Here is a 27845-nt window from a genome sequence, read left to right as displayed (position 1 = left end):
TTTAATTTTTTTATTTCATTTAATCGTTGCTTATTATTTGGCAATTTTTCGTTACCGTTTATTGCATCATACAATAAATAAAATATACATATATTTATATATTATAAATAAGATATATTTATAGCATCAGTTCAGAAATTAAATTCAGTAATCAGTTTGTCCCAGCACACTGTACATAATCCTCTTGAAGCTGTTACTTTGGTGGATCTTCTCACCGTCGTCGTCGTTTATCTAAAAAGAAACGGCGAATTTTCCTTCGCATAATTCGGAACCGTCATGATATCGAGAAGCTTTAAAAAATGCTCGACATGCATTGCGGTATCCATTACGAGTATTTCAGTAAATTGCTTTTTTTTAAGTTTAGCTTCGATCCGAGAGATTTGTTCGATGAAAGCCTATACTCGTATGTGGATAATTTATTGAACAGTTCTCTGGAAAAATGGCTTGCGTCGCGTTTCATAGATTTTACAGGATACCAGCGTAACATACGCCATTTTTCATTTTAAGGAATATACACTGAGAAATTTTAATAGGGGATCTAGTCCGAATTATATGATAGAAATATTTTTTATTTTTGAACTGGGAAATATTTTAATGGGGGATTCTAGAAGCCAAAATAAGACGAAAATCAAGAATACCAATTTGTTGATGGAGGCTTCGTTAAAAAGTTATTGACGTTTCAAGTTACGCCTGTGGAACGGCAATCTGCGAACAGCTGCGCGCGCACCATAGCGCGACAGTGTGAACTTTAAACCTTAATAACTTTTTAACGAAGCCTCGATCAACAAATTGGTATTCTTGATTTTCGTCTTATTTTGGCCCCTAGAATCACCCATTAAAATTTTTCCCGATGGTAGCTGTACACACTGTATAATAATGTCGCTGAAGAGAAAGCGAAGTTCGAACATATATAACATCCGCCATTTTGTTTTTTCAGGGAACCATTCAATCAGAATAGTCAACGTTCTGCAATAGCGCCATGTCTCACGCGTACAAGCAGATGCATGCAGGCGGTGATACACAAATTACACGTACAAGTCGGAGTAAGTTTTAATAGTCGTTGACGCGATCCTTTATGAAAGGGAGGGGGAAGGGACGTCTGTAATTTCCACCCTTGATCAAATAAATATCAACTATTAATTTGTCGCATCGTTTTTACAGTGGGAAGAAATGAACGTCTGAGTTTCAACAGCAGGACGAACAATTAAAAACATGAAAAGAAGTATGACCGAACGATCTATCAAGGACGTGTGAATGTTCGTTGCATTACGATGTTCAAAGAAAATCGCATTCGACGCGTGCAAGTTCATGCAATCACATGCGGAGTACGACTACGAAGTTCGAGATACGATGATAGACAAGTTGCACAAACTCCTTTTTTCTGTTTCACTCTGATACGAAGTTCGAGTTTCATTAATTTATACTTACGAATGGTCCAGCGGGACTCTTCGGTCGAGCGTAGTTTACCTGAAATCAACGACGACGAAATGTTCGAGCATTTTTTTTTTTTACTTTCGAGAGCTAGCGATTGTAATGAAAATACGACGTGTACCCTGTTTTGGTTGACTTTCTGCGGCGAGAAAACACCGGTACGCGCCGGCTGTCTCATCTCCTGGACCGTGTCGCCAAGTGATTCCTCTTGCAGAGCTTTGTAAGCCTCGCTCTTACTCGGGTCGTACTTCACCGGTTTCTTCGGGCTGTGTCGTCGTATCGCATGTGTACACACGGGCTACTTTTAATTGATTTGCTTTGCGATATCGTCGTTTTCGGTTAACAGCAGCCAGGGGGTTATGTATCGCCAATTGCTTGTTCGAGAGCGACTTTTCGGTCCGCTTCCGAGCTCTTATTCGTTAATCTAATTACAAACACGTTCTAGCTAGATGCACGACGCTTTCCTTCGAGGATTACGTTCCGTGTCTCGTCTCCTGTCTCTTTCAATTATTTCAGTCAGTCCTGTCCACAGGCGTGGATTAATTATTACGCGCTCGGTGCATACGACACCTAGCGTGAAACGATAGCAACTATCCTACGGTCGACGACTACGGAAGTTGCGTTTCGTTTGACGCGACTTATGAGGGGGAGGGATGGTCTTGAGTAGTTATAATCGTTTGCCTCTATCGATACAAAAATCTTTCCTAAAAATTAGATTTCGACCTCTGCAAAAGAACACGTCCAGTATTTCTAAATATTTAGTTTATTATTTTAAAAAAATTAGGTCACTTAAAAGATGGGGGTTGAAGGCGTAGCCCCTACTCCCCCAGCCTGCCCCTTAATTCGTGTCTGTGTTTACTATACTAAAGAACAGTTGTAGACAGGACGGATTATGGCAAATGTTTTTTTTGTAGTATTTTTGTTAGAAACAACGAATGTTGTTAATCCTTTAAACCACGGTCTGTAATTCTCGAGATATTGCTCTTATTACGTAAGCATCGACAATTAGTAAGACTACTTATTTTCACGTATATATCATACGATTAATTGTTGATTATTGTCTACTCTACAGCATGCAAGAATATAAGGATTGTTATTTCGCAAACTTTCGCGTGGTTTGTTTCTCTAACTTTACTGCCGGTTTTGTCGATACTGTTTCGTGACAGCTACAATAAACGACCAACAGTTACGTCACGATTTTAATGCACGATCTAAAAACTAATATTGTAACGAGACGATAAAAGTCGAGTCGGTAATTGTTGACGGCGTTATCGTAGAGTATTGGAACAGCGAAGAAACTGCCGCGCTAGAAGCATCGAAAAACGTCTCGAACTATAGATAATTAATTTGGCTTATTAAATTGCGGCCACACGTTCTTCGAGGAGGCGGCTTTGGCCTGCTCCTTCAAGATTCTCGCTTGCTCCTGTATTTCCTGTTTCTGTTTCACGAAGGAAAAGTCTATGAAAATGCTGGAAAATAAACAAACCGCACGTGAGTGTAATCCATTCGCTAGATACACGGCTACGTAAGAACCGAGTTGCATTTTCTGTTCTTCGTCCATATTTCGTCGCTATAACGTTTCCGGCAGTCTCAACAAATCGATAGATCATCGATGTAGAAGATCTCTACTCGTCGGTAGAATACGTTCGTTTTCGAGTTTAATAATTTTGTCTGCCTACGAGTTGATTATTAGTAAGCGTCTCATGCGACTGATTCTCCCACACAGCATGGAACATTGCAGAAATATTTTTAGATTAGGATCAGATTGGTAATTGAACAGATTTAGAGACAGAAATTTCAGAAATCTGCAATAAGACGTAGGAATGTTTCTTACAACATTCAGGGAATGAAAATGAATTAAATGCTGTCATGTATTGTTGTAACGTTGCAAATGTAATTGCAACACTGTTAACGAAAAGAAAGAATTTCTAGTAACGTTCTGTGCTGTGTAGGACGTTTGAATGTTTCACCGTTATCTGTGCATAGAAAACTCGATATCTTCAAGATTAACAATAAATATTAAAGTTCGATGTATTAAGATCGACGATCAATAGATATCAATTAAAATTGGACAATTCGAAACGTGACTTCGATATAAGGGTATTCGATCAACCTTGGGAAAAATTTTAATGGGAGTTTCTGAAGGCCAAAATAAGACGAAAATCAAGAATACCAATTTGTTGATTTTTCGACAAAATTCAAAAATGTCAAATCGTTTTGGAAAAATTATTTTCGGCTGCGGGGGTCGATTGCAATCATTTTTGGTCATTACACATACACTTGAGATCCTACCCAGTTTTGAGAAAAAAATTCGAGAATGTATGCCATTTTTCGACAAAATTACAAACTTTCAAATCGTTTTGGAAAATTTATTTTCGGTTGCGGGGGTCCATTACAATCATTTTCAGTCATTAGACATACACTTGAAATCCTTCCCGGTTTCGAGAAAAAAATTCGAGAATATTTGAAATTTTTCCACAAAATTCAAAAATTTCAAATCGTTTTGGAAAAATTATTTTCGGTTGGGGGGGTCAATTGCAATAATTGTTGGTCATTACACATACACTTGAAATCCTTCCCGGTTTCGAGAAAAAAATTCGAGAAGGTTTGAAATTTTTCGACAAAATTCAAAAATTTCGAATCGTTCCGAAAAAATTATTTTCGCCTGCGGGGGTCAATTACAATCATTTTGGGTCATTAGACGTACACTTGAAATCCTACCCGGTTTCGAGAAAAAAATTCGAGAAGGTTTGAAATTTTTCGACAAAATTCAAAAATTTCGAATCGTTCCGAAAAAATTATTTTCGCCTGCGGGGGTCAATTACAATCATTTTTGGTCATTAGACGTACACTTGAAATCCTACCCGGTTTCAAGAAAAAAATTCGAGAAAGTTTGAAATTTTTCCACAAAATTCAAAAATTTCAAATCGTTTTGGAAAAATTATTTTCGGTTGGGGGAGTCAATTGCAATCATTTTTGGTCATTAGACATACACTTGAAATCCTACCTAGTTCCGAGAAAAAAATTCGAGAAGGTTTGAAATATTTCGACAAAATTCAAAAATTTCAAATCGTTCTGAAAAAATTATTTTCGGTTCCGGGGGTCAATTGTAATAATTTTTGGTGAATAGACATATCCTCGAAATCTTGTGCATTTTCGAGAAAAAAATTCAGTACGAACGGAACTTTAAACGTTAATAACTTTTTAACAAATATTCTTGATTTTCGTCTTATTTTGGCCTCTAAAATTCCCCGTTAAAATTTTTCCCATGGGTAGCCGAACACCCTGTATCAGGAAAATCGAATTACAATGTACAAATTCCGTTGGTTAATTGGTGCAAAGATTACAATCGCTTTTTAGAGTTAATACGTTTGATAAGTGGCAGCATTCAGCAAAAAGCCAATTCGTATTAATGATACTAACTTGATTACTCTACTGCAAGCTACACGACGAATTAGACGTTTCATTTATATTTCCAATGGAATACTTGTTCGATACTTACGGTATAGCCGACGCCTGGCATTTAATAGTATCAGCGATATTTTGTTCGGAGTAGAGGCCGATCGGCGAGTTGAATTGTTTGTGGACTACCTGCGGAATCAAACGAAACGAAACGATGACGAGACTGGCTAGAAATTAGTTTCACATTAATCACAACGACAACGGTACAGTTGCCCTCGTTTGCCTCTTTGTACGTACGTAATAGCATTAGTCTTTACATTTTGTATTCTAAATGTGTTTCAAATTCCCTGTAGTAAGTCATAAATTTACTGTTAGACACGTTTAAAGTACTCGATATACTTTCAAACGATGTAATCTCCTCGGCGAATCTACGAATAGAAATCTACATATGCGCGTTCTATTAAAGACAGATCGCCCAGTTTCTGATAGGTTAATCAAATGACAAAATATCGATAGCATGCTATATTATCGTTGGCACTCGCAATATATTTCGAAGGTATTTTATATAGTTAGAATTCTCAAATGTATTTTTTTAATGCGAATGCATCGTGTGGTTTCGTTGAAAGCGAAAGCATCGTTTGTGGAAGCGGAAGCGATTCGAGAATAAAGTTGGTCCAAACCTTTGGAACTTCATTCGGTCCCAAGACGCGTTGGAGTACCGATTCCGCCACCTAGTCGGACGTTTTATGAAACACATATTCACAAGTTAAACATTAGGGGGCGGTGATCACGTTCGACGACGTTCTCGCGATAAAAAACACTCTTCGCTTTTTCGCTCGTAAAACACGTTCCCGTTTTTCTCCTCGTTCAGAAGTGTCAAGGTTCGTTGAATACGCACCTTTTGCTTCATAGCAACTTCGGGATGAGCCGGTTCGTAATGATGAGGTGCCGCTCTGATCATCGGATTCGGATGATGACGCAGGTAGCACTCTCCGAGTGGTGCATCCTTCTTGACCTTTGCTCCTGGCAAGACCAGAGGGGTCGTGCGGTACGGCTAAAAGTTTGTTAATCTTTATTTACTTATATCAAACGAACGGTTGATTATAATTTCGTTCGTCGTTCGAAAATTTTTATCCAGATAAGAATGTTGCCCGTCTTCGAACGAAGATATCGTAATCGAGGGAAATTAAGTAACGTTCTTCTCGAATTATGTAAATACGACGATACGGATAAAAAGGTTAGGTTTTGGGTTAGGATCGATCGGGAAACATGATATACGAGTTACTTTATTCCGTGCTGCTTCGTGTAAAGAGAAAAGTGTGGATAGCGTGATTAGAATAGCTAACGAACTGCGAATATGCCCGAACCGATGGGTTCTTAATCAGATCGGTAGGCGTGGAATGCTCTGCCAGAACGACGTCAATTACCGACCAACGAAATCTAAAATAAACTTTAATAGAGGCCATCGTGATCGATGATACCTCATTAATTCTCGACACTGTTGCGATAATGGAGCGCGGCTCGCATCCATGAACCCAGACCAAAAATAAATCGATGATAATTTCGAAGATATCGACGCCACTTTCCGTTGAGCGGTTTGCGTCGGAAACGATCGGAGGGATCAAAGTAACGGTCGAGCGTACCTGCGCAGAGTATTCGTGCGCATGCGATAAACGCATGGAAATAAAATAGTCTGCAATTACCACGTTTATAATTATACTAAAATGTAGAAACAAATATGTAACGTTGCATGTTGATCACTGTACTCTCTAACGAACAATAATTCAAGCTCTACGCAAGGATAGTAAATAAGGTTATAAAAGTAAGGTTAAGTGAGTGACGTGATGGAACACGGCAGTTCCGGTCAAGCACTCCTTGCAGCAAACGATCTCGAGTCGATTCAATTTAACGAACGTGATACAGCAGGTACTTCACTCTAACAATCTTGAAGCACATATAGCTATATTAAGAGAACAAATTATTGTTGATTTATATAAAAATTGCACGTCGTTTTTTATCAGAAACAAAACATGTCCACTTGTCGAAATATCAGCCCGGAAAGTGGAACGATGTATCGTGCGATTCTTGTGATGATTATTTATAAGCTGTAGCTTTTTTTAAATTCCATATTCTCGCTGTACGAATACACAGCTTCTCTCATCAGCTGTGAATTTACTGTTCGACCAGTAAACAGCTGTACGCTGTATACGAATAGTTCGAACAAAAGATGCAACGTACTTTTAAGTTCTATTTCCGTTTGAACGTTTCGCGTAATGAATAATATCCGAGTCAAAACAGCGTGGAACGGTGGCGATAATTTTGGCAGAACTATTACAACCGGAAGCGAGCTCGCTGTATAGGGTACACGCATGTATATCGCTCGATGACCGCTGGTCCCGAACGAAAGTTGTAAAACGGCTAGAATTTCGCGGTTTTGGCTCGCGAGACCCGAGCACAATGAGCAAAATTGCATAAAACATCGATGTTACGAATAAAACCGTCCGCCAAATGTCCGCGTCCATTATGTCATCGGTTGTTTGTTTTCTGCGCGGTGTTACGATATTATTATAACAGAGAATCATCGCTTTGTTCTGTTTTGGCAAACCCGAGTGTTGTCAACTTGCAACACCTTGTTTTTCTTTTTTTCTGTACAATAACAATCATTATTATATTACAAATACGTCTTATCCTGACAGCAAAGAGGGGTAAACTTTTTTATTTCGATGAAAATTTTAAATATCGAATAAAAGACGAATTAGTTCGAATTATATGATAGAAATATTTTTTATTTTTGAACTGGGAAATATTTTAATGGGGGATTCTAGGGGCCAAAATAAGACGAAAATAAAGAATAACAATTTGTCGATGGAGGCTATTAAAAAAAGTTATTAACAATTAAATTTAAAAATTTCAAATCGTTTTGGAAAAATTATTTTCGGTTGTGGAAGTCAATTACATTCATTTTTAGTCATTAGACATACACTTGAAATTCTACCCAGTTTCGAGAAAAAAATTCGAGAAGGTTTGAAATTTTTCGTCAAAATTCAAAAATTTCAAATCGTTCTGGAAAAATTATTTTCGGTTGCGGGGGTCAATTGCAATAATTTTTCGTGAATAGACATATTCGTGAAATCTTGCGCATTTTCGAGAAAAAAATTGGAGAAGGTGTGAAATTTTTCGACAAAATTCAACACTTTCAAATCATACTGAAAAAATTATATTTAGTTACAGGGGTCAATTACAAGCATTTTTGATGAATAAGGCGTACCCCGAAATCCTACGCGTTTTCGAGAAAAAAATTCGAGAAAGTTTGAAATTTTTTGACAAAATTCAAAAATTTCGAATCGTTCTGGAAAAATTATTTTCGATTGTGGGGGTTAATTACAATTATTTTTGGTCATTAGACATACACTTGAAATCCTACCCAGTTTCGAGAAAAAAATTCGAGAAGGTATGCAATTTTTTGACAAAATTCAAAAATTTCAAATCGTTCTGGAAAAATTATTTTCGGTTGCGGGGGTCAATTGCAATCATTTTTTATCATCAAACATACACTTGAAATCCTACCCAGTTTCGAGAAAAAAATTCGAGAAGGTATGCCATTTTTCGACAAAATTCAAAAATTCCAAATCGTTCTGGAAAAATTATTTTCGGTTGCGAGCGTCAATTGCAATCATTTTTGGTGAATAGACATATCTCCGAAATCCTTCCCACTTTCTAGAAAAAAATTGGAGAAGGTGTGAAATTTTTCGACGGAAAAAAGAAATCTCAAATTGTTTTGGAAAAATTATTTTTAATTAAAATTTTTCCCAGAGTTGACCGAACACCCTGTATTATAAATTATTAAAATTTTTTTATTTTGATTAGAATTTTAAATATCGAATAAAAGACGATCTAGCCTAAATTATACGATAGAAATATTTTTCAACGAGCGAATAAAAATCTAACCGTGCAATTGTATTTTTTGCAGGTTGATTTCATCGACGGCGATATGGCGAGAACGGGTGTGACTTATTAGCCTAAATTACACGATAGAAATATTTTTCAACGAGCGAATAAAAATCTAACCGTGCAACTGTATTTTTTGCAGGTTGATTTCATCGACGGCGATGGTGAGAACGGGGTGGACTTATGTTTACCCACAAAACGAATGCGCTTCGATCGGCTATCGTCATTGCCGAAACACGAGGGAAATGAGAATGTCAAGTGGAGCGGGCTGAAGAAAGACGCGCGTACGCGGGATAGAGTTACGCGTCGTATTTATAAGACGCGATCGCAAGAATAGAAGGATCGGATCCGAGTCCGGTCCGCCATTGATTTTATTTCGACGGGGCTGTAAATACAGATCGACGCGTCGTACGATTTCACGTGATCGGATGAAAACCGCGATTACGAGGATTCCATTACAAATGGGTCAGGAACATCGTTTTCATAGGGTGAGCAACAGTGACTCTCTCGAAATAGATGAAGGCCCCTAGCCCAGGCAAAAATAACGTGTAACCCGTGTGCCACGAAATCTGTCTTCGTAGCGGAAAATGATTGTCAATTCCCGATCGACTTTCTATACGATCGAGAACCTGGTCGAAGATGTTGATCGACTCCAGCAGTCGAGCGTTTATCAACCGATTAAATCGATTAATCGATCAAGTAATGAAACTCGCAATGATCGATGTTCGAATCGTCAGGTATCGAAGACGATAATCGATTGTGTGTTATTCGATATATCGTTTCTTGTAACAACGTCTTTTATTAATTAGAATGTTATGCTACGCGTAGACTGTTCAGAAGACACCTGACTTTTCATTAGGACGAACTCTTATGTATCCACAAACTCTTATGTTAATTTTTATAGATTTCTCATTGGATTAGAACTTTAAACTAATTGCTAGAAGTATTGTTTGTCAAGTTTGTTTCGTCGACCACCGTGTATTGTAAAAATGGTTTAACACATTCGCTGCGAAGCCTATATTATATGAAGCTATTCCCATTGCCATTAATATTTGTAGTGGTATTGTTTACCAAAGTTCTGTTATTTCTTGGTAAAAGCACATACATTATCATACATAATCATTTACATGCACTTGACATGCTATTCCTCAAACCCAACACTTGCAAGGAGACTCGATATTACTGTCGATTACGTTGCTATAAAATTTCGTTATAAATACACGATGAAGTTGATTTCTGCTTAATTTAAATCTGTAAAAGATCATTATCTTCAAATAATAATTGAAGTATAATGTTTGTAATAAATTTCATTTCTAGTATTTTTTTTCAAGTTTTTTACAATTTGTATATTTATGTTTGCGAGTACAAAAAGTTTGCTTACTCAAAAGCCTGTACGTTACAAGATATTGAAAGTAGGACGAGTATACTCGTCTTGGCAACGCGTAAAGACGAGTATACTCGTCCTTGGCAGCGAGTGGGTTAATATCTCATTGATGTTAATAATCAAGAGTCGACTTTCGTTCTACGTCGTTAAATTCCATTTGTACATGCTTCAGAACAATTATATCGACGAAACAACGTTACAAGGAAGCCCGTCTGTACCAATCGTCATTTTTGTGAAACGTCCCCGGTCTAAATTCAGCCGCGACGAAACGGCTGTTTCGAAAAGCGTTTATCCGCTTGGCTCGTCCGCCCGGTTACACCGAAACTTGAACTCTGATCGTAAGGAAATATTCTAGACGCTTTTTTGGCAACGCGCGACGTGACAATAAAGAGCGTTTACGTGTCGCGATATAGACGGGTCAGAACGGTACGCGGTAACCGTCTCCGTTCCTCGGGTCTACCTTGACCCTTTTGGAACCACGGGCGGAATTTTTTCCACGTTCCCGATATTTCGAACGGGCTCGAAATACCGGTTCTGGGTGTCGTTCGATCCGCGAACGATTCCTTTTTAACGGGGGAGGTGACGAAAGAATTTTTGGGCGAAACGATGCTTTCGCGATGCCCGCTGACACGACGCGCGTGTGGGTGTGTCGTTGTGTCGTCCCTCTTCTGTTTTAGTAACCCAGATCCCGTTCACGAAAATAGAATAAGATACCAATGAACGGCCCACGGGCAGCGCGGTTACGTGCGTTTTATTGCATCGTGTGTGTTATTAGTACGTTCCTGCCCGCCGGTGTAATTCCCCTTTCGATTCGGTATCGTTTCTGGTTTAAGTTCGCTTATTGGGGTTGGTCGCGTGGGTCCCCTCGTCCCCACAGCGATGGACATTCGTGGGAATATTGGTCATGCGCACCGGAGCGCATGATCACCGTATACACTTAACTAGAATTTAGGGTACCGTTGGATCCCAGTAAGAAACAAAATTTGAGGAAGTTACAGGGAAAGAGAGAAAAACAAAAAATTTCCTCTTAATCTACACGAATATAGCTAGAGAAATACGTAGGGGGATCTTCGATAAGTTGATTTTTGCGTGACTGGCGAGCATTTGAAGTAGAAAGTTCAATTTTGTACAAAACATGTATCTTTTTTTCCGCCAAAGGTACATCTATGGCATAAAGCTAACGCATGCGCAAAAAGGAATCTAGTGCGCATGTCTAACATTCCCGCGAATGTCCATCGCTGGTCTGCTGCACTCGCGAGGATTCTCTCTCCTTTTTTTAATGTCACTGTTGCAACTTTTGGGACCTAGCCCCACATTCGTGGACGATGTCAAGGTTGGCTCGCTGCATTATTCGAGATCTAGATCGTCTTGCGTTACGTTACCCTCCGCGTCGCCGTTCGCGCGATTATCCCCGACGTTCGCAGCTATTTTTAGGCAGAACGCGGATCACCGTTGAAATCTACAAAATTTTCGTACACCCGTGCCGTGTCGTTTATTGTTGTTAATCGTCGTTGACCGTGCGTGTATGGCCACCTTCGGAACAAGAAACGTTGCATGTGCCTTCAGCCATGAGGGGTATTCCGTGACCTTCGTTAAACGTTTATGGTCCCCCTATTTGTCGAGATACATTTTATTTTAGAGCGTCTTTGTATATACATATAACGATGAAATGTAAACGAAGAATGCGCTCTACTCCCTAGACATAACGAAATTAAGAATGTTGCGTGTAATTTTATTGCTAATGGCTCGTTAAGGCTGTGTAGAATTTTGTAGATTTAGCTATTTTTGATCGCGACACGTTAGATCCGAGTCGCGCGAAATTGTCGTCGCCGGTTAAAAATAATTCACGGACGGGGAAACGAATTTTGGTGGAGATCGAACGTAATCGGAGACGAGAGAACGAGAATGATTTTACGACGGCCTGTCTGCCGGTCTTGAATAAGATTTATTTGTCGAAAAGCTATCCCCGGCGACCTTAACGAGATGTCAAGACTTCCCCAGAAACGATCATCCTTCTCGACCATAAATTAATTGATTTTAGAAGAGTGGACGAAGAACGAGGCGTGAACTAAGTAGACCCATCCGTTAGCTATTTCGTTAACGCTTAAAGTGTCTCCGATGGCAACCGTTATAGTGCAAATCACGTTAAAATCTAATTTTATGTTGTATTCGAATTTAACGAGGTTTATAGTATGCAGGATGTTCGGACATCCCTGAGAAAAATTTTCATAGGAGATTCCAGAGATCAAAATAAGACGAAAATCAAGATTATCAATTTGTTGATCGAGGCTTCGTTAAAAAGTTATTAAAAATTTAAATTGAAAAATTTCAAATCGTTCTGAAAAAATTATTTTTCGTTGCGGGGCTCGATTACAATCATTTTTGGTGAATAGACATAACCTTGAAATCCTGCGCATTTTCGAGAGAAAAATTCCTAAATTCCTAAATTTTTCGACGAAAAAAAAAATTTCAAATCGTCTTGGAAAAATTATTTTCGGTTCCAGGGGTCAATTACAATCATTTTTGGTCATTAGACGTACACTTGAAATCCTAACCGGTTTCGAGAAAAAAATTCGAGAAGGTATGAAATTTTTCGACAAAATTCAAAAATTTCAAATCATTCTGGAAAAATTATTTTCGGTTGCGGGGGTCAATTGCAATCATTTTTGGTCATTAGGCGTACACTTGAAATCCTACCCAGTTTCGAGAAAAAAATTCAAGAAGGTATGAAATTTTCCGACAAAATTCAAAAATTTCAAATCGTTTTGGAAAAATTATTTTCGGTTGCGGGGGTCAATTGCAATCATTTTTGGTCATTAGACATACACTTGAAATCCTACCCAGTTTCGAGAAAAAAATTCAAGAACGTATGACATTTTTCGACAAAATTCAATAATTTCAAATCGTTCTGGAAAAATTATTTTCGATTGCGGGGGGCAATTGCAATCATTTTTGGTCATTAGATGTACACTTGAATTCCTACCCGATTTCGAGAAAAAAATTCGAGAAGGTATGAAATTTTTCGACAAAATTCAAAAATTTCAAATCGTTCTGGAAAAATTATTTTCGGTTGCGGGGGTCAATAACAATCATTTTTTATCATTAGACGTATACTTGTACGTATGCACTGTTCACGAAAGCGATCCAAGTAAAATACAGAGTCGAGCAATAGAATCGATAAGAGTGCAATAATTTATTTCTGGCGTTTATTCAAGCAGTCAACTATCGTGAAACATTAAATCCTATAAATTTTATAAATATGAAAACTATAAAAATCCATTTACTTGGATCACTTTTACAATCACTGGAACGCGTAGAAAAATTGTTCTCCCGTTTTCTAAGCGTGAACTCTAACACAGTGCTCGGATGAACACCAAGAAAATGTTCATACAAACACAGTGGTAAGCATCGTTGCTTCACTACCTTGCAAGAGTATCGTATTTTCATGGTGGTCATCCTTTGCCAAGCACTCGGTTGTTACTTTCAATTATCGTTTTTGTAAGCTTCCCGCGCCCCTGTAAGGTCTCGAAATCATCGACAATGTACCGCGAACGGCCGAGAGCGCCCGGAGGCTCGGACAATCGATGGAAGACGAGACGTATTTTGATAACGTTTTCCACGGTTTTTCGTACCCAATACACGGCAGCCTCCTCCTCTTTGGGCTGGTGCTCGTAGGTGGTGCGGTAAACGGTGGTGTAAGCCGGCATCGTTTCCTGGTCGAAGACCGTGGGTAAACCGTCTTCCTGGAAATGACACGCGGGCAAATTGCTCCCTTCGCCTCTTTTACTCGTTTGTTTGTCCCGTCCCAACGGCTGTCACTTTTTTTTTCTCCGTGGATCCCTCACCTACGAATATTCGGTAACGCACTGGCTCGTTGCGCGGGCGGCACTAACTCTGGCCTTTTCCGCCGCGACTCCGTCTCGCGCTCTTTCTTCACCTCTCCCGTATTACCGGAGACGTATCGCGATCGCTCAGCTACGTTTTTGCCCTCTCGATCGTCTATACGATCGCTTCGCCCTCGTACGCGTGTCTCCAAATCTTTTTACGCTCTTACGATTCTTGGCTGCTGCGTCGGAACGATACATCCGACTGTCTCGTTGCGCAATCGCTTTTTTCGATGTTCACGCGATCGCGACTCCGCTCAACACTTTGATTTACCATTACGATACCAGAAAAATTAATTCTCAAGTTAAGACCTCGAGGGAAATAAATTTGAATAGAATTTATGAATGTTAACAAGGTTACGAAAATAAGTACCGAAACAAATTTTAGATTATGTAGCTTACAATGGTCTAAAATCAAAATTTTACTTGCGCGGAATATTATACGGTTTTGATCTGGCAGTGAACGTGTAAGGCATTAAAGAAATTAATCGATCGACGGGGAAACGAACGTGTCATTAGCAACCACCTCCCAATAATTACGTTGCTTCCATTCGTCCCGTCGACCAACTTAATACAGGGTGTCCCAGCATCGGTATTACAAGCGTTAAGGAGGTGATTGTACATAAAAAATAAAATTTGTTCGCGCGAGGTTTCGATGTCGAGAAAATCAAGTATGAATATTTATAGGATTCGAATGAAAATAAGTGTAGACTAGTTATAATTCGCGCGCGTGAAGCGAACAAAAGAAACGCGTGTTATTGAGTCCCACCGCTGGGCGGCGCCCTTGTCGACTCAAGCTTGGTCGCTGTGTGCGCCGCGTGTGTTATAACGATAATACTTTGATCTTATTAATGTTGATTATTACGAACATATTGTTCCTACTATGTGTTTATACTAAATATATTGTCTCTTTTAATCCTGGTGTGCTTGTTTTTACTCAGTGCGCCAACAAGGTTATGGGCCCAGCACGCTTCCACTGCGCCAACAGTAAGACTAACTTAATTGATACAATATATGTTGGAAATTGCTGATCGTGCTGTATACGCGACTGTACTTTCTGAATTATATTTTGTATGGACATACATTCTAATGTATTCTCAAATGATTCTCACTTTTAATCGAGGAAGGGTTAAAATATTCTTCTTACACTTTTCTTTTAACACGGCACCGTAGATAAAAATCGATAAGTAACAAATCTGAAGACCACGATCAGTCAAAACCAAAGATAATAACACACTGACAATAAGACAACGAATAAAATTGCGATACATGCTCGGGAGGTTTTGTCAACACGAGTGTACAGAAGTGCAGAGAACACAATAAAAGTAAAATGTACACATACTCGGTGAATATTCAAAATCAATTTTTTCGACAAGAAAGCCTCGAACGAACAAATTTTATTCTTCGATTTTGATTTGTTTTTTTCATATAGAATAACCCCATTCTTGGTTTGTACCACCGATTCTGGGACACCCTGTATATCAGAGATAGGTGTATCGAGAACTTATTGTAAAAAAATAAGTAACAGTCCTGGTATCTAACTAAATGTTTCGTTTCAAACAGCAAAAAGCAAAAATTAATGAGCTAAGTGGGTAACGGTTTAACTGGTATTTTTTGACCGACCGCGTCGCGTTTGGAATTGGACCAAATGCACTCGAGTTTCGGCGTGGCCGCTATTGAAATCACTGTTTTAAACATTGTTCGCGGAGTGGATCGTTCTGTCGTCGGTAAACGCGATCCTAACGTTCGCAAGGTCACGTTCAAACCGTAACATTGTCGGGCCAGTGTTTCCGTATCATCGTGATTAATGGACCCATGCGACCCTGAACGAGTATCGTCGATTCGTAGCGACGTGGAAAGTGTTTCCCTTGGCAGCAACCATCCCTTTCCACGGCGAAATTAACGACAGTCGTTCGAGCGAGCGTAACAGTATCTTGATTGCCAAGTCTCCTATAAATCTACGGTAGACCACCGTTCCCGATGATCGATCTCGATCGAAACTATTTTAAAGCGCTTCCCGGATGGCGTGCATCGTTCGTCGATCGTTTGACGCAAGTACTCACGTCTTCCCTGTACTATTATTTGGAAACGTATTGTCGTAACTATTATTGTCGTATCTGTTAATTCTGTAAAATGTTTGTTCCCTATATATTTACACGTACAAGCGTTTCTATAGGTATTTTCAAATATTCTTTTATTTCAAGTATGTTAGGAAGCGAAATGTTTTCTCGTCTCCTGTAACGACTATAGGAGTATTATTACATGTAATTTGTTCTTTTATAAACTGTTCTGCCATTAACACGTTCACTGCCAGATGAAAACTGTACAATATTCCGCAGGATTAAAATTTTGATTTCATACCATTGTAAGCTACATAACCTAAAATGGTTCACTTATTTTCGTAACTTTATTAAAAGTCACAAATTCAATTCAAATTCTAGTATAATAATGGTAAATCCTGTCCCCCATATATAGGGGTCGTGGCAGTGGAAGTGTTAATATACCTCATCGTTTTAACTCTGAAAAAGTAACAACGTTAAAACCACGGTGTCGATTAACGCTTGCTCGTCTGTTAGCAGGCTTTGGTTCAACATGAACGAATGGACGACGAGGAAGAGCACGTATGCCCCGACGACGTGAACCAGGATCCGAATCGGTGTACCAAGATCGTCCTGAATCGCGCGGTATTGGATCGTAGCAGTGGTTTCGATGCAAAAGCGATATTTATAGCGTGGGCAACCGCCGCTACGCGGACTTTCCGGCATCGCGGCGGGCCAACAAAAATACATATTCACACTTCGTACGTCCCGCGAATAAAAGCGTCTTCGGGCTTTCCGCGGAACTGCGCCATTCACTAGAATCACCTTCGATTATTGTACTTTCCCCCCCAATTGCAAGACACAAGCGTCAGAAATGTAAACGATTGGCCATACGTTTCCCCGGCGATCGTCGTTCGTGCGATAATGGAACATTCCGAATATCACTTTGTTACCTGCATCGTCGCTTTAATACTTTGACTGCCACGTCAGCCATATTATGATACTAGAAAAATTAATTCTCAAGTCAAGACGTCGAGGGAAATAAATTTGAACGAAAATAAGTACCGAGACAAATTTTAGGTTATGTAGCTTACAATGGTCTGCTTGCGCAGAATATTATACGGTTTTGATCTGGCAGTGAACGTGTTAAAGACAATAATTTTATGAGAAATATGTCGGCGAATCTGCAGAAACAATTATTTTATATTTAACTTCGAACGGAAAGGGTCACCCGAGCATCGATCTACGAGAAATTATAATAACCGTCGTCCTCGTTATTCGCTTATAAAAAGTGAAACAATATTGTTCACAATCTTCTGGAAACTCGATCGCTAATGTAATTATACTCTGACGAAGAGTGTCATTTCCAGGAGTCGTTCGAGAACGTTAAACGATCATAAAAAACAGACTCGTCCGGATAGAGGGACAGGGTAATCTGTTCAAGCGACAACCGTGAAAACGGATGGATTTAACAGCCGGCACGAAAGCCAGAGTTGAATGAACAAATAGTCCCGTCGTTCTGACAAAGAGATAAACTCGTGATTTAACGACCGGTGCGTTACAGCTCGTAGCTAAGCGGGACTTACGTAAGAGAGGGTCGGAAATTATTCGGGGTACGCGATTCCACAGCGATTTCAACTACGTTGCGTCGATTCCTGTCGAAAGTGAGCGCGAATTCGTGGGATTACCCGCTAACAGCGGATATTATATTCGACGGATACTCGACCGTGAGTTATCGAGTTTCAAAGTGGCCGGGTAATTTCGAGACCGGCGTTCGACTTGCCAAACAGCCTTTGCTCTTTGAAAATTAATAATTCGTTGTTGCACCGAATCGCGGGGTTTTGCGTTGATAGTTTTAGTGGAAACTGTGGTATCGTTGCGTTATGCTCCGAACAAACATGGCTGCCTCCGAAAGATATGTAATCGGGATCTCCTTTGATCTCCGGGTGACTCCGGCTGCACGACGGTGTAATTGTTTCGAGATGTTTAGGAATCGTTCCCGCGATTTTTGATATACGGACCCGCGGCGTGCAGGGACGTATCGTCTTTCGTTGACCGAGTTACGGGAAATTGATAGAACAAACAATCGCTGGCCCCCACAGATAGGCCAGAATTAACGGCGAGCGAACCGTGTCGTATCGGTCGAAATAGCAGTCCTGCTCTATACTTAGCGAGTGGTTTTGGCTTTCGCCCGCACAATTTCGTTAGAAGTTGTCGATTCCCCTTAGACTATTCGGGGCATTCGAATTTTGCCTTTCTGTTGGAATCCGGCTGGTCAAGTAATGCTCCTTTTGCATTATGAGAGTTTATTCATTTACGTTGAACCTACGTCGAACTCGACTATGAAGAATAACGGAAATTGCAATGGAACTTGACTCTTGGACAAGGTCTTGGACAAACTTCACTTTCGATAGTAAAGAAAAACGATGCAAAGAAATATTGCTTGTATTCAGGAGAGTCGTAGACTAATGTGGAGGTGTAAATGTCCTGTTTGAAATAAGTACTTTTAAGAACTTGTAAAATATAGAGGATAGGGTTCCCAAGACAGACAAGTTGAATAGCTTATTTGCTTTTGATAGTAAAGAAAAACGATGCAAAGAAATATTGATTGTATTCAGGGGAGTCGTAGACTAATGTGGAAGTGTAAATGTCCTGTTTGAGATCCATTGAAACATTTTTGTTTATCGTCGGAATAAATGAGTTATCCAGCTGGCTCGTACTGAGCGCCTCACCCTATACACTTCGCGTGATTTCCTCCGTCGTTTGGTAACACGAGATGTTATATTTACGGATCAACGAACTCCCCAGGAAGTTCGAAGTAACTAGGCCGCGTTTACAAATTCAATTTCAGGAAGCGAATTCTCCTTTCGTTTCCGAGAATCGAATCTGTAATAGAGTACAACGGACGATTGATGCTGTCTGAAATCCCATCGGCGGGGCTGCGCGTATTTTCGAAACGATTCCGAGTTTCGACGTCTTCGTCCGTTATATTAAACTAAGTAATACGCAAGTATTTTAAAAACGATAAGAACCGACAATTTTTATGCGAGACGAGCGATAAAATCATACATAACCCCAAGCATTTGTCGTATCAAACAATTACCCTGGGAGGAAATTTTAACGGGAGATTCTGGAGGCCAAAATAAGACGAAAATCAAGAATACTAATTTGTTAATGGAGGCTACGTTAAAAAGTTATTAACGTTTACAGTTCCGCTCGTACTGAATTTTTTTCTCGAAAGTGGGTAGGATTTCAAGTGTGCGTCTAATGACCAAAAATGATTGCAATTGACCCCCCCAACCAAAAATAATTTTTCCAAAACGATTTGAAATTTTTGAACTTTGTCGAAAAATTTCACACATTCTCGAATTTTTTTCTCGAAAGTGGGTAGGATTTCGGCGGTATGTGTAATGATAAAAAATGATCGTAATTGCCCCCCGCAATCAAAAATAATTTTTTTAGAACGATTTGAAAAATTATTTGTCTCCGAAAAATTTCAGCACGTATCCAATTTTTTTTCTCGAAAGTGAATAGTATTTCGAGGGTATGTGTATTCACCAAAAATGATTGTAATCGACCCCCGCAACTGAAAATAATTTTTCCAGAACAATTTGAAACGTTTCAATTTCGCCGAAAAATTTGTCCACCTTCTTGAATTTTTTTCTCGAAAGTTCGTAGGATTTCGGGGGTATATGTATTCACCAAAAATGATTGTAATTGACCCCTACAACCAAAAATAATTTTTCCAGGACGATGTGAATTTTTGTATTTAATTGTTAATAACTTGATATTCTTGACTTTCGTCTTATTTTGTTTCAGACGTTGTTTAAAAATTTCTGTATTCCTGGTATACCTGCGACAAATGGACCCTTTCTTCGCGAACCTCGTCCAGATGGTCGTGGGGCAGGGTGAATTGTTCCTGCGGGGTCGAGGGTCGACTGTACTCTTCGAAGCACGGGGGTGGCACAGGACTCTTCGGCAACTCCGTTGGCACGATTTTCTTTTTCGGTCTAGAGCGGAACGAGAACGTCTTACTAACATGTCGATGGAAAATTAGATTGCTCTTGCGAGAGTCTTGTCGCGTGCTCGACAACCACTTCATCAAAACAGCGAAGGTGTAATATTTTTTAATGTCCTGTCTACGTGCAAAGTTTCACGAAACTCTGTGTATTATAATCAGATGTCTGTCGAAGCTAAGTGTCTTGAAATTTCTTTTTTCAGATGGTCACAAATTGGACCCAGCAGTCTCTACTCTTCTCTACAAGCAAGAAACGGTCTATCAACCCTTCGATGCGTTACAATAAATATCATCCTACATCCAATGACTGAAGACGTTACTTATGATTATAGACTGCGGATCTTTATGCAAATTCACATTTTTATTAATAGAATTAATGAAACGGAAGCTTCGCAGAGGGCTGTCTCAACCCCTAAATATAATAATTCGTATCTTACTTTAAATATTTCTTATATTTTTGCATATTAAATGCGTTCTGTAGTATTTGAGGATTAAAATTTCCCATAAATGCATAAACATCAGCAGTCTACTTATATGATTGTGGCGCTGCTTCGCTACGGGGTAGGAACTCGAGAGAATCGTAGGAGGACAGAAAAGGAAAGGAGGGGGCGCGTTTCGTCCGGGCCTGCCAGTGGGACTCGTCAGTAAGGCTTTCTAGCAGGCCCTGCCTTAGACTACTGGGATATTGGGAAGTCGTTCGAGGAATGTAGCAACCGAGGGGTCGGTCGAGCGCTTGTGAGAGCGCGACCCCTCTGGTGGCGAGCATGGGAGGCGACGCCACAGATAATAGCTTTGTTCTTTGATAGTATGGTTGCAATTTTTCTAATATAATTTCTCGTTGCAGGCAAAGGGTTGATCCAGCAGGCGAAAGTGGTTGTCGAGATCAAGGTGTTTCCGGCGAGCTGTCAGGCGCTGCGATTAAATGCGCGAGAAATGCAAGAAAAAAAGAAGTGGAAGAGACAGGGGGTTTAATGTGAAACGTTAATAGTCGTGTTACGTAGCGGCGGTAGCGCGAGCTATAGCGTTGCAAACTGAGCTCAATAGTAATAGAAGGTGAAATTGCTTTCTGACAGACTAGCGACCGCAGCCCTGTTGCCAATGATCGGCTTGATAATCGGAGGTGACGTGGTAATGTTGATACGAGACGCACTCGACTGGTCAGACCTTTCGATTACAAGCCTTATGGACTCAGAGGTTTGGAGGAGATTCTGGGCGTCTACGTGCCTCACGTCTCGCGCGTCGTAATCGTCGATTTTCTTGATCACGTCACCCCTCTGGAGCGCCTCGTTCTCCGACTGCGAACACAAAAATCGAATTTCCATCGTTAACGTTCCCGCGTACGCTTTGTCTTTCGACTTATCATCGAACGAACGCTTCGACTGTTCAACGACTCGATCAAATTGAGCCTAAGGGATCCTCTCGCTTAACTATCAACATTAGCGTTGGAATCCCGGGTGGTCAATGCTCCTTTTGTATTATAAGAGTCTATTCATTTACGTTGAACTCAACTATGAAGGATAACGGAATTTCCAATTGGAATTTTACTCTTCGACAAGGCGTTAACCCTTTGCACTCCTGTGTAGAGCGTGACTCGATATCAGTTCTTATGTCAGGTGCTCCTTTTCCAAGTTCAAACCAATAAAATTCAATTTAATTTTCGTGCATTCCAAAAGAAAGCATAAGGTTTGCGCAGTTTGCTCAAACAGAGAAATACCTAATGGAAGAAGAGAAATCAATTTTTTTTTTTTTGCGAAACAAGTTTCAAGAGATATCATACACTTGAATTTGTTTAAATTGCTTTATTTTACAGTTAACGTAAATTTCAAATAAAACGCTTGAAAGCGTTGGGAGCTGCTGGTAACAAAATTGAAATATAATTTGGAGTGCAAAGGGCTAACACCCGCAGACTTCTTCTGCAACTCTGAGGATAAATATGTCTTATTGTTAGCAATAGTAAGGGAGGAGGACCCTTAGACCTAGTGACCAACGAGTCTCGTGACTAACAGACAATTGCGTATCGATGTTTGGCCTATTGGTCATCCAACATTAGTATCGAGTGATTAGAGTGGCGCCTAGTAGATAATGAAAATGTTCAACACGGAAAAAAATAGTCCATTAATACAATGTATCAAAAAAATTACAAACACAGGTACATAGCAGTCAGAAAGGGGAATCTACATGCTTAAAGTGTTTTTTTTGTTTTTTAAGGGGTAAGACCACTGTAGAAACCTGAAATGAAGCGTTTCTTTGCGATCTTTTTTTTTTTTAGACCAATGTAAAAATAAGAGGATAATAATATTCAAGAATGTTATTACCTATGTTGTTAAGTATTAAGAAAAGAATATTTATTCAAGAATAGTGCAAAATTACGATGGTGAAGCCATCTGTACGCATATTTGTATCTGAGAAAAAAAACAAAATATTGTCTCTTAATCTACATGAGTATAGAAATATTAATTTTTGTGCGATTGGCGAGCATTTGAAGTAGAGTTCAAGTTCAATTTCGTACAAAAAAATGGGGCAATCGTTTGTCAATAAATAAAGTTAAAATTAACTTGTCGAAGATCCCCTAGATCTCTAGCTATACTTGTGTAGATTAAGAGAAAATCTTTTGTTTTTTTTTTCAGATACTCTGCGTGCCACAGAGCGCCTCGAATTCAAAACACGTCGTTTTGCACTATCTTTGAATAAATATTTTTTTTTTAAACATTTAAAATCATGGTTAATAACATTCTTGAATATTATTAAATTATTATCCTCTTACTTTTCCATCCATCCATCCAAAAAAAAAACAAATTGCAAAGGGATTTTACAGTGGTTTCACCCCTTAAATATTTAATGCATGAAAATGAGCGCATGCGAGCACTTTAACTTTGGGGGAAAAAAAAAAGGGAAGGTCCGATACCATGCAGCAACGTACAATTACACTTTTACGATGAAAAATATGTGTTTGGACCGCGTTCGGGCTTGTTTATGGCCTGTCCCTTCTGCCTTCGACGATCGTGCCAGAAATAATGCAGACAAGATCGAGCCACACGTGACAGGTGGACGTGCGAGCGCTATATTAAATACCGAGAATCATTTTCAAATGTTATTGTACCGTCAGCCAAAATTTCGTTGCGTCGCGAAACTTTGCGTCTCGATTACAAATGATCTGTAAGAATCTTGGACTCGAGATGGGCAAAATTCAGTATTAATTACAACACATTACTTTATTTATCATTTACCGATGTAACGAACTTTTGGCCATCTCTGTCTCAGATTTCAAGTCTAATTCGGTATACGATAAATTTTCGATTAAATGAGTTAATTAAAACTTGTTCGATATTGAACGCATCTATTTTAATATTTTTAATCGCCTCTCGCGCGCGTGACCCAAATTCGCGACCGCGAGGAGGGTGAACCTTCTCGTCAACTTTCCAAAGCGATCATAGTTTCTGTTTCTCAGTTGTTTAAAACATGATTGTATCGTATACCGACGTGGGCTCGAAACAAACCTGTCGACGAACGTTCCGTGGAAACCGTTCGAAAGCGTGAGATTTTAGCGCGCGAAAAACACCGACGTTGGGTTTAAAGCGATAAATGTTATGGTATCGGAACGAGGTTGTCCGCGGTTAGAAAATAATCTCGAATCCCCTGGTGTTCCGTTGTGGATGCTTTGCCGTTACGCGTCCAATAATAACTGCACGCTCGGGAACACGCGCGCGAATCTAGTAGTACATTACTGCAACGTATCGGACAGGCACGTTAGACCCGTGCACGTCGGGCATGATAATTGATAAGGTCGATGGCGGAACTCTGTAATAGTAATTAAGACTCACGCGGGTGACGACGATCGGCGTGCCCAAATCAGCGCCTCCGGCGATACGTATCCCCCAGGGTCTGCCGGCGCTGGATCTCTTAAGCTTCACGATCACCGTTTGTTTCCTCGTCATGCTCTACTCCGTCTGTCACAACAACGTAATCGCGTGTTTAGAGAACTGTAACGTGAACACCGACGAGTTCGCAACCCCGTGGACCGGTAGTCGGGTGTGTCGCGTGAACCTAACGACGCGAGACGTAACGCGAGATAGAGAGCAGCCGCGAAAAGACCCTGCGTGGAGCGATCAAGGGGAAGTTGAGAGCGATGGGCGACGAACCGCGATCGTCGATAGGGATCGCACGGTGGGCGTCGAGTACGACACGATATCGTTTGAGCCGCGGCTTACGCTCTTTACTGGCAAACGTGAACTACTGGGCTGCACCGCCACTCGATTTTGACAGGCTTTGCTTCTTGCAAGCTCGGTTACCCAACTAGCCGGCCCGCCGCTTCTGCTATTCTGGCCCCATTTCGAATTGGCATACCGTGTGTGTATTGTTCTGGCCCGACCTGCACTCGTTTCTCTGGCATTTGCGGCCTCCCTGACTTCGCTGACTACAAGGGGGGCCAGCGATTCTCTCGCGAGAAACCCAATATCGATGGACCGTGAACTGGGAGGGGGTCAGCGAACCGCGACACTTTGCTCAACACTGGAACTACCAAACCAGTCATGACCCATTCGTAATTTCTAATAAAACTTGTAAAAAATTTGCTTGAATGAATTTTTGAAAATTTTTGGTAATTTTCTATAAGAGAATATACAGGGACAACCCTGGGGAAAATTTTAATGCAGGATTCTAGAGGCGAAAATAAGACGAAAATCAAGAATACCAATTTGTTGATGGAGGCTTTGTTAAAAAGTTATTGACGTTTAAAGTTCCGCCAGTACTGAATTTTTTTCTCGAACATGCGCAGGATTTCGGGGGTATGTCTGTTCATCAAAAATTATTGTAATTGACCCCCGCAACCGAAAATAATTTTTCCAAAACAATTTGAGATTTTTTTTTTCCCGTCGAAAAATTTCACACCTCCAATTTTTTTCTAGAAAGTGGGAAGGATTTTGGAGATATGTCTAGTCATCAAAAATTATTGTAATTAACCCCCGCAACCGAAAATAATTTTTCAAGAACGATTTGAAAAATCAGAAACGAATTTTTAAAAAAAATCGACAGGGATATGTGCCTGAATTTTTCGATGAAATTAAAAAATTTCAAATCATTCTGAAAAAATTATTTTTAGTTGCGGGGGTCGATTACAAGTATTTTTGGTGAATAGACATACCCTTGAAATCCTATCCAGTTTCGAGAAAAAAATTCGAGTAGGTAGTGAAATTTTTGGCCGAAATAAAAAATTTCAAAACATACTAAAAAAATTATATTCAGTTACAGGGGTTAATTACAAGCATTTTTGGTGAATAGATATACCTTCAAAATCTTACGCACTTTCGAGAAAAAAATTCGAGTATGTACTGAAATTTTTGGCCGAAATAAAAAATTCCAAACCTTCCTAAAAAAATTATATTCAATTACAGGGGTCAATTTCAAGCATTTTTGGTGAGTAGACATACCCTTGAAATCCTACCCACTTTCTAGAAAAAAATTCGAGAAGATAGTGAAATTTTTGGTCGAAATAAAAAACTTCAAAACATACTAAAAAAATTATATTCAGTTGCAGGGGTGAGTTAGAAGCATTTTTGGTGAATAGACATACCCTTGAAATCTTACGCACTTTCGAGAAAAAAATTCCTTACCGAAGATTTAATTTGAGGCCACAGAAATGCTTCCCTGAAATTTCATGCGAATATTAAAAATGGCATAACTCCTGAACGGATCGGAGGATTTTAATTTTTGAAAATGCAAACAACGCGTATTTTAGTGGAGAATATGTAGAAATTCTAACAATATTGAAAAAGTTGTTTCTTGACACCGTAATGTGAAATAAACCCCCTGAAACTGGTCCAATTTTCAAACGGCCATAACTCCTACAATAGTGAACGTATCTCATTGAAATTTAGTAGGGAAGTAGAGCTCGTGTATACCTACAAAAAAGTATTAAACAACTTTTCAATACAGCGCCAACCAAATTTATTAATAATGAAAAACGAATTTTTAAGAAAAATCGAGTCGGCGAAAAAAAAATTTTTCAAATTGTTCTAAAAAAATTATTTTCGGTTGCGGGGGTCAATTACAATCATTTTTGGTGAATAGACATATCCCCGAAATCCTGCGCATTTTCGAGAAAAAAATTCAGTTTGGGCGGAACTTTAAACGTTAATAACTTTTTAACGAAGCCTCCATCGACAAATTGTTATTCTTGATTTTCGTCTTATTTTCGCCTCTAGAATCCCTCATTAAAATTTTTCTTCGGCGTATCTATCGTTTCAATTTCTTTGGTACAAATAAACGCACTATAATTGTCGGTAGTTCCAGTGTTAAATTACCATAAGTTTTTGTCACTGGGATATTCACCCTTTTGTGAATCAATGCACCTTATTATTATTCGCCATTATTAAACCCTGATTATTAATAATAAATGTAACGTAAAACGCTTATTCAATACTGGGGAGTATCAATGATCATTCAGAGGGTAAATTTGATTTGCAAAAAGGTGACTATAAGCGCTTGGTACCAGCAACCCCTTCGCGACTTTGTACTCGAATAACAGTTAACCCAATGTAAACCTACTCAGTTCCATATTTAATGCAACGACATAATTATACGTTCGTGATTTTCGACGCGTCAAACATGTACGTTAAACTGAATCGTTTAAAACAACATAGCGTGCGTAGCAAGGAGCAACTCCGTATAATATATTCGCAATATATTCTTCACAAAATATTTGCTCTATGTGTTTAACAAAAGTATGATCGCAAACAGGAGCATCGAATATAAACAATAGAACAAATAGAACAATACACATTCGTCTAGTCTAGCAAAAGCAATAAGATAGAAAGTAAACACCGGTACCCCTTAATCTACCGACATTGGCTATCATTTTGTGCTCCTTGCAACAGAGTATCTGGCACGCAACCGATCGATCGTTACCGATTATAACAGACGATTCGTTCACCTTTGTATTTATTCGAAACTTCTTCGACGCTATTTATACGAACAATCTATAAATAGTATTTTAACGAGCAATTTGAACAACTATATTTGTTTCGATCGAAATAAGCCCGCGTCAGCGTTACCAGTGTTCACCTCGCAGCCCCTACTATCCTATTCTTTGCTACACAATATCTACGGATACGTTTCAGAAGACGCCGACAGTGCGTTGACACGAGCACAGCGAGACGCTCTGAGAGGCGTACGATAGTTATTAATATTTACCATCCGCGGTACGATACTCCGGAGCAAACAATTGCGATCTAACGATAGTTTTCATCTTGCAGGAGGATGGTTTTATCTTGGAGGCAAGTAACGCTTCAACGGCCACGGAGGAACGAACCAACGAATGAGCTTGCTCGAAAATTCACGGCCCCATCATACGGTGGACGTCTTTGTCGGGACAACGAGGGAAAGGTGCGACCGTGGATCACGCAAAACTGTAATCCTCGAGCGGAGAGTTAGGGATGAGACATGGTCCAACGTCAACCGTGTATCACAGAGGGAATTTTAATTTTATGCGTTCTGTCTTCCGCGTACTCACATAGGTCTCGTAATAACTGCTTATGGAGAACTTAAGGGCCATCTTTATCTTCGCGGAAATCACACGTACTCGGTTCCTCGGTTATCCTTTTTCCCCTCCGCGGGCTTACGGTGCTTTCGCCGGAGTGACGTCCGCGAGAGCCCCGCGAGAGATCTTCTCTCCCCTTGTGGCGGCTACGATCTAATTAGTTCGACTGTACCGTGATTAATGGGACCAGATCAAGAGGGAAAGG

General features: G+C 39.7%; 1 protein-coding gene across 9 annotated transcripts; it reads right to left on the bottom strand.

Moving 5' to 3' along the window:
- Positions 1 to 27812, bottom strand: LOC122398521 (PDZ and LIM domain protein 3). Of its 9 annotated transcripts, XM_043398475.1 has the most exons (10): positions 23928 to 24583; positions 21178 to 21401; positions 19942 to 20098; positions 5732 to 5887; positions 5514 to 5564; positions 4934 to 5022; positions 1553 to 1697; positions 1429 to 1467; positions 1036 to 1113; positions 108 to 231 (listed from the first exon to the last, which is right to left on the bottom strand). In XM_043398475.1, the coding sequence occupies exons 1-9, from the start codon at positions 24039 to 24041 to the stop codon at positions 1051 to 1053; spliced, it is 1038 nt and encodes a 345-aa protein (XP_043254410.1). In that variant the 5' UTR covers positions 24042 to 24583; the 3' UTR covers positions 108 to 231; positions 1036 to 1050. The 9 variants fall into 9 exon arrangements, with proteins under 9 accessions (XP_043254419.1, XP_043254429.1, XP_043254400.1 ...); XM_043398494.1 differs by lacking the exons at positions 1036 to 1113; positions 23928 to 24583 and adding an exon at positions 27614 to 27812 and having other exon boundaries at positions 2 to 231; XM_043398465.1 differs by lacking the exon at positions 1036 to 1113 and having other exon boundaries at positions 2 to 231; positions 23928 to 24579.
- Positions 27813 to 27845: the final 33 nt, after the last annotated feature.

The sequence above is a fragment of the Colletes gigas genome, unplaced genomic scaffold (assembly GCF_013123115.1).
Source record: "Colletes gigas isolate AHSC1104 unplaced genomic scaffold, ASM1312311v1 Colletes_gigas_Sc00002, whole genome shotgun sequence".
Taxonomy (NCBI): Eukaryota; Metazoa; Arthropoda; class Insecta; order Hymenoptera; family Colletidae; genus Colletes; species Colletes gigas.
Note: the sequence above shows the minus strand (reverse complement) of the source record. Positions and strands in the feature narration are given on the sequence as shown.